We start from the raw sequence: 7434 nt of genomic DNA on the forward strand, positions 1-7434 counted from the left end.
GGACACGGGAGGACACGCACTGGGACCCACTCCCACGAGGCCCCGGGTCGTCAGACTCAGGGACACGGGAGGACATGCACTGGGACCCATTCCCAAGAGGTCCCGGGGTCGTCAGACTCAGGGACACGGGAGGACACACACTGGGACCCACTCCCACGAGGCCCCGGGGTCGTCAGACTCACGGACATGGGAGGACACGCACATGGGGACAGATATTCCCCAGATGGCCCCGGCTCTCCTGGGCCCCAGCCAGTCCTCCGCAGGGGTGAGGGGAGCCTGAGAATAGGGGGCCCAGAGGTCCCCTGCAGGGGTGACGGGGGTGCCAGAGCCTTCCGCGCCCTGGACCGGGGTGGCTGAGGATCCTCTCACACCAGCCCTCCGCCCGGCCCACCTCAGATCTGCACCAGCCCACAGGCCTGAGGAGCCGAGCCGCGGGCGCCTGGGGTCGCCGTGGGGATCTCTTGCCTAATGTCCCTCCAGAGCTCCCGGGGTCCCCCACAGGGACCCGTTCCCACCAGAACCGCCAGCCCTGATGTAGCCACGGGGCGAGCATCGTGTTTGTAAAGCGTTTTCCTCCGGGATCTACACCTTCCAAGCCCAGCACAAAGGCTTCTCAAATTTATTCTTGGCAAATCAAAGCAATTACCCCAAAGCAGCAACGACCCTATCGGATTCTGAGGAGAAAAGTTAAGTCACCTTGGAAAGTGGTTCGTTTTGACGCCTGTTCCTGTGAGTTAGGAGATAGCGGTTCAGTGTGTGCGTCCCGCCTCCCGGCTGACGCGGGACCGTCCCGGACGGGGGGCGTGGCTCCTGGAAACGGGGTCCAGGCAGCCCTGCGTTCACCACAAAGAAAGGAGACCCCCGCAACCGCTGCCTTCCCTTCTAATGCTCACCTTTTCCCTTTTGGGGCTGCCCAACCACTCCCGCCCCGAGCAGCACAGTCTCTTCAGCCAAGAGCTGCTTGAAAGGGGTTCCACAGCCGTTCCGGAATGTTCTGCCTCGCTCTGAAGGATGCTGTCAGTTGATTGGCCGGGATGAACTCGGATGAGATCCACGCTCCTTGTAGTGACCCCGCTAGACTAAAGCGGCCCCGACCCCTCCACCCAGTGTCAGACGTTTGAGACAGAAGCAGTCCGGCGACAGAGAAAATCCTCGCCGCCCCCCAGCACCCAGCTCTTTCCAGAAATAAAAGATACCTGGTCCATACCCCTTCCCCCGCAGGGGCCCACCATGTGAACAGCACATCCAGAAGCACGCGTGGCCACGGCCCTGCCCCCGATTATGAAAGACCCCCCCCCCCCCCCCCACCGCCCACCCCGGTGTCTGAGATTTGTGCGCTGATCCGTGGTCCTGGGCCGCTTCGTTAACCTCGGACACCGCTGCACGGTAGGGACCCTTGTCCTCCTCTTTCTTCCGTGGGGAGCACACTGCCTGCACGGGGCGCCGGGCGCCGGGCCCCCCCTTCTGCGGCTGTGCCCGGTCTTGTCCCGTTGGCCGGCCCACGCTCCCTGGACAGCTTCCGCACGAGGCCGCCACACTCAGCATGGTCAGACGTTTCCGTGCTCCTCTGACGCCCCCCCTCAACCCCCGGTCTTCACGGTGATGTGTGCGTCCTTCCCCAGGAAGGGCCTCCGGCCCCCTGCCCCGTGCCTCCCTCCAGTCCAGAGGGGAGCTCCACGGCGGCGGGAGCCACGCTCGTGTGCTGCCAAGCCCGGCGCCCGCCACGGAGAAGGCGGCGGTGTCACGCTCCGTACTCCTGCACCGCTGGCTTCTGCCGCGTCCTCGGCCCAGCCCTCCGCCCGCCAGACCGCCGTGGGCTCCGCCTCGGGATTCCTCCACACCGACACACGAGCTTCTGAACTTCAAAAGGCTTCAGTCTTGGGAGGGGGTCGAGGGGCAGACGAGGGATGCGGAAGCAGAGTGGGGACCAGCAGGGACCGGAGAGAGGGCCCCGGGGGGCGCGGCCCCTGAGGGAGAGGCTGCCTGACCTCTGCCGGCCCCCTGCACCCCCCACCCAGGGCTTGGGACGGGGGAGGGCGGCCAGGGTGGCTGGAGTCCAGACCCCATCCCGCCAGGCTCCCGGGCCGCCGGTGGGTTGCCGGATACGTACGTGACCGCACATCACTGAATTTCGGCTGTGTGGGAAGTGTGTCCCGTGGACGCAGGCTGGAGAGCCCCCCACTCGGCCCCCTGACCTGGTGTCCCCGGTCAGCAACAGATCCCTGCCCTAGGAGCTACCGTACATCTTGGGCGGGGAGCTGGGCTTCGGGTATGAGGCTGACTGGCTCGGGGGGGCCCCCGTGTCCTCCCTGCTCCCCTTGCCGCCCAAGCCTCTGGTAGCAGCTGACCCTCGATTGGCCCATGTCCCAGGGCTCAGGGTCCTGGCTCCAAGGGCAGAGCGCCTCCTGGATACGGCCCCCCAGGAGCCCCAAGAACAGGGTGGGGGTCTGCAGGAGACCCAGCGGGGCCCCGCACAGCACAGAGCACGCTGGGAACGCGGGTCTGAGGCCTCTAGGTGGGTGTCACCCTGCCACCTGCCGCCTCCCCGCACCCCAAGAGCAAGTGGCCCCGAGGGGAGCCTGATGGGGGCAGCGTGGAGGGTAGGTGGGTGGGGAGAGGAGGCATCGGGAGCCCGGGAGGCGTGGGGTGCGGGAAGGGGGCACTTCTCCACTGGGGAACGGGAGGCACCCTGAGGTTTGGGGGGGACCTGAGTGCAGACCGAGACAGCGCTGCCGCCCAAGGGGTCTGGGGGCGGAGGGTGGGGAGGGGGCCCGGCTGCCCCGGGGAGACGGGAGGAGGAGGGGTAGAGATGTCCCGGGGCAAGGGAGCTTGGCAGGGGGCTGGGCCCCCGAAAGAGCACGATCGGGCCCAGGTGGGGTTCCGGGGGCCACGGCAAAGAGCCCGGCAAGGGGCACAGTGAGGGCTGTCCACCCGTTTGTCCGGCCTCCATCATCCACAACGCACCCCAAGCTGGGACCTGGGAGAGTGACTCAGACCCTCCCCGGGTCTGCTTGGGCAGAGCCCCCGTGTCTGGGCACCGCGCAGAGGGCCTGTGCTGGCGGCCGCATGGTGAAGGCCGGGGCGGGCGTGGTGTCCAGGGCGCCAGGGCTGAGGCCCGGTGGGGGCAGCAGGCGGTACCTGTGGAGGAGGCCGGCGAACAGCAGAAACAGCTCCGACCTGGCCAGGCTCTCCCCCACGCAGACGCGGCGGCCTGCGAGGGAAACCGAGGCACAGGGCTACCAGCCTGCCCTTGGCAGGGCTGTGCCAGGGGGGCTGGCCGGTCCCCTGGAGAGGTGGGGACCCGAGAGCAAGGTGCGGGCCAGCTCCGAGGGGAAGGGATGGGGTGCTGGAGGCCGTGGGCAGTGGGAGGCCTGGGGGCCTGAGCTTCCGAGGTCCCTGGTGAGCAGGCTCCTTGGGGGTGAGGGACCCCGTGCCGCCCCTGCCCGCGAGCTGGGGGTACCTGCAGAGAAGGGCAGGAAGGCTGCCCGCTTCACAAAGCGCCCGTCGGCGTCCAGGAAGTGACCCGGGTTGAACTGGCGAGGGGTCTCCCACTGCGTCTTGTCCAGGAGCACCGAGCTTAGCAGAGGGATCACGGGTGTGCCCTGTGGGTGGGGCGGCAGGTGGGCTGGGCCCGGCGCCCCCTCCCCCCGGGGGCGTGCCCCGCGAGACCCAGCTGGGCCCAGCCTGACCGAGAGCAGAAAGGGGGAGGGGAGCCCTGCCCATCCCGTCGGGGGCCAGGAGGGGGGCCCACCTTGGGGAGCAGGTAGCCGCCCAGCTGGGTGTCAGCCGCCATGCACCGCGGCACGTGGGGCAGGAGAGTAATGGAGCGCTGGACCTCGTGCAGCACGGCGCTGGTGTAGGGCAGTGACCGCTGGTCCTCCAGCCGGGGGGGGCGCCCGGGCCCCAGCACCCGGTCCAACTCCTCCTGCACCCGGCCTGCGGGCGAGACGGTGGGTCCCCGCGTCCCTGCGAGCCCCGGCCCCCCGGGCCCTGGGGGACCCCGCCCACCGACGCGTGCTGGAAAGGGAGGCTGGGGGCTCACCTTGCACACTCGGGTGCCTGCTCATCAGGAGGGCGGCCCACTGCAGCGTGGCGGAGGTGGTCTCTGTGCCGGCCATGACCATGTCGAGAACACAGGCCACCATGTCGGCCTCGGCAAACAGGCCGTGGGGGTCTTTCCCCTGCAGGGTGGGTTGGAGAGGACTCGGCCGGAGGCTGGGCGCCACGGACCCACCCCCCACTCCCGCCGCCCCTCCAGCTCCGGGCTCCAGAAAGGGATGGAAGGAAGGAGCCAGGTTAGCAGGGCACCTGCTACGTTCTGGGCTCGCCACATGTTTGCTGCCACCCCTGAGGCAGGCACTGCAAATACCCCGTTTCGCGGATGGGGAGACCGAGGCTGAGAGCGGGCCCCAACTAGGAGAGGGGGGAGGTGGCGCAGGGCCAGCCCCGCTCCTCCTGGGCTGGGGCCCCCAAATGCCCGCAGGCCTCCCAGGCGGGAGGGTGCCTCCCGCCCACACCTGGCCCTGCCGGATCAGGGCGTCCATGTAGCTCTGCACGGGGCCTGCCCCGGGGGCGGGGGGCCGCCGCGTCTCCAGGAGGGTCCTCAGGATGGCTCGCACCTCCTCTATCTTCCGAAGGACAGGCCGGTGCAGCTGGAGGAGAGCCCCGAGCCAGGGGTAGATGTTGAACAGCTGAAGGCAGAGAGCGAGACAGCCGGGGGGGGGGGGGTCAGGGTGCGGTCCCCACCGCGGGCCCCCGCCCCCCAGCAGGTGTGTGCACCTGTGCAGGTTCCCAGGTGCTGCCCCGGGACTCCAGGCGGACCTGCGGGGTGGGGGACTGCCCGTGGCCACAAGAGGGCGCCGGCTCGCACTGCTGCTGGGACCGCAGCCTGGGCTCCCACAAAACCCTCTGTCCCGGGACCGGATGGCAGGTGACGGGCCTTGACGGGTGGCTTCCCCGACGCGGGGCGGCTGTAATCACGCCCCGCCCTCCGGCCACCAAAGCCGTAGGACAGAGAAGGGGGAGAGGGTCGCCTGTGCTGCCAGTCATCGGGACAGAGAATTTGCAAACTTCAGAGCTCCAGCCGAGCCGCTGTGGGAGGGAGGCCACGGAGTGTCTGACCAGCCAGCGCGTGTCCCGCACCAGGTGGGGCCTCGGCAGCTGTCCACGGCTCTCCTGGCTGTGCCCGCATCGCTGTGCACCCCCAGGACGTGAGCGATCCCTGGATCGAATTGCCCAGTGAGGAGCCGGCACACGGGATGGGGAGGCCCGGAACATTCCACTCCCGCCCCCCTGGCCTCCGTCCTCCTGGGGCTTCCGCGAGGAGGCCAGATCCTCCCGCCCAGCGGACGGCAGGGGCTCCTAGGAAGGAAGCAGGAGGACGGGAGACTGTGCTCAGCCCCTGCCTCGCGCCCGTGGCCACGGGTCCATGAGAGATTGGGAGGAAGAGACCCGGCACTGTGGCATCCCTCTAAATCTGTGCCCCACACCTAGATGCGTGCGCTTAGCGCCTAGCGCTGAAATTGCCGCGACGGTGAACGTTTCACGTTTTGGAAAAGCGCGCAATGCCCACGCCCCTGGGAGTCGGGAAAACCAGAGGGCCAGTTCGCGTGATTTCTGTGGCGCTGTGGGGGACCGATATTGGGTGGATCGTCCCTGGCCGGAAGGGCTGGGGGACAGGGAGACAGGAGGACATCGAGCCCCACGTCCAGGGAAGAAATGCTCAGCTCCCTGACCCCCAGCCGAGGCCGGGAGCAGCCGCCTCTCACCTGCAGGCTGGGGGTCCCCAAGAGGACCATGACGTCATCGATAAGCCTCAGCAGGGACACGAACACGGGATCCTGGTAGTCGAAGCGCCGGCCGAAGAGGAGTGTGAAGGTGATGTTGGAGGGGGCCCAGCCGAGCAGGGCCAGGGGGAAGGGCCGGCCTGGAGTGGGAGGGACACGGGCCTCAGGGGGTGAGGGACCCCCACCAGGGGGTGCCCGGCCCCCACTCACCTCCGTAGCTGTCCAGCTGCCCCATGAGGCACCTCAACTCCTGCAGGATCTTGTCGACCATGGGCCCCCTCCCCACGCCCAGGTCATGGAGGGTGCGCACAGTGAACTGGCGGGCGGCCCTCCAGCGTGCCCCCGATGAGAAGAAGATTCCTGCGGGCCGGGCAAGTCGCCGCTGAGTGGCGCAGGCAGGGAGCAGATGGGGCAGACCCGACGTCGGGGGCCTCACCCCCATGCCTGAGCCCCTTCCGCCAAGAGCCGGCCTTGGCGAGCCTCGTCCCCTCTCGGTGTATGCTGGTCTCCTGCCCCGTGGACACCGTGTCCCTCCCCGGGAGCCACGCAGGGCACACTGTCTCCCGCGCCTCAGAGACGCAGACCCCCGCCCCGGGGTCCGGGGACTCCCGTGCCCCGCCGGCCTCCGCCCCCTCCACACCCCACACGGCACACCTACCCCCACCGCCCTGGATAAGCTGGAAGATGGCGACGGGGGGTCGGTCGGCCAGCTTTGACCCGGTGCCCACCAGGGCCTCCCTCACAGCCTCGTAGCCGGCCAGCACCACCGTCTTCTGGCGCCCCAAGTGCACAGTGAACACCGGCCCGTACCGTTCCGAAAGCTGGTGGGGACGGGCAGGAATCAGCCAGCGCCCCCCCCCCCAAGGCTGCACCTGTGCGGGGCGGGTTCAGGGGGACTCAGAGCCGGGGGTGGCCTAGGCGGGGTCTGTGGGAACTGGGCCGGTGGAGAGCAGGTGGAATAAAGGTCCAGAAGCCAAAAAGCAGGAGGTGTGCTGGCCCGTGCCCCCTCCCCATCCATTCTGGGAAGGCAGGGGAGGGGGCTGCCATTGGTAGGGGGGGCTGTCTGCGGGGCGGCCTCCCGAGCTTGACCCCCAGAGGCCCCGCCCCTGCTCAGGCACCCCTAGCACTGAAACCCAGATGGATGGGAGCAGTGCCCGGGTGGCCTCGTCCGCTCAGTTTCCCCCACGCTGACCCCCGGGGCACAGAACGACAATACGTGGCTAAGGCTGGCCTCCAAGGCCGCCGCCTGGGGCCATTGCCCTTCTGTGCCTTTACAGATGGGGAAACTGAGGCCCAGAGGCAACAAGTGAGTTGCGGCCAGTCACACACACTGAGGGACAGAGAGGCCCGCCCTTCCTGTCCACACCCGCTCTGCTCCCCGCATGCCGGAGTGTGGCCTACGGGCCCAGCGCTGGGCACGGCCTGAGACTCGGGGGCCCAGGGTGCTTCCTGGAGAGGTGCCCCGAGGGGCCAGGCCCGCAGCCCCCTCTTCTCCTCCCACATCCAGGACCTGGGGGGCCGCCAGGCAGCCACTGGGAGGTTTCTGGAAGTAGCTGCATTTCTGGGGAAGCGGGGAGGGTGGTCGTGGGAGCCGGAAGTGGCCCAGGAGTGTGGCTGGATAGCCCTGGTCGGGCGGGCGCCGGGCCAT

General features: G+C 68.9%; 1 protein-coding gene across 1 annotated transcript; it reads right to left on the reverse strand.

Moving 5' to 3' along the window:
• Window positions 1–2990: 2990 nt before the first annotated feature.
• LOC125928434 (cytochrome P450 2W1) lies at window positions 2991–7434 on the reverse strand. The gene is made up of 9 exons (XM_049639133.1): window positions 7153–7434; window positions 6445–6658; window positions 5997–6146; window positions 5769–5926; window positions 4518–4691; window positions 4043–4181; window positions 3752–3936; window positions 3461–3602; window positions 2991–3211 (listed from the first exon to the last, which is right to left on the reverse strand). Exons 1-9 carry the CDS (start codon window positions 7432–7434, stop codon window positions 2991–2993), a joined length of 1665 nt encoding a protein of 554 aa, XP_049495090.1.

This window comes from Panthera uncia, chromosome E3 (genome assembly GCF_023721935.1).
Source record: "Panthera uncia isolate 11264 chromosome E3, Puncia_PCG_1.0, whole genome shotgun sequence".
Classification (NCBI taxonomy): Eukaryota; Metazoa; Chordata; class Mammalia; order Carnivora; family Felidae; genus Panthera; species Panthera uncia.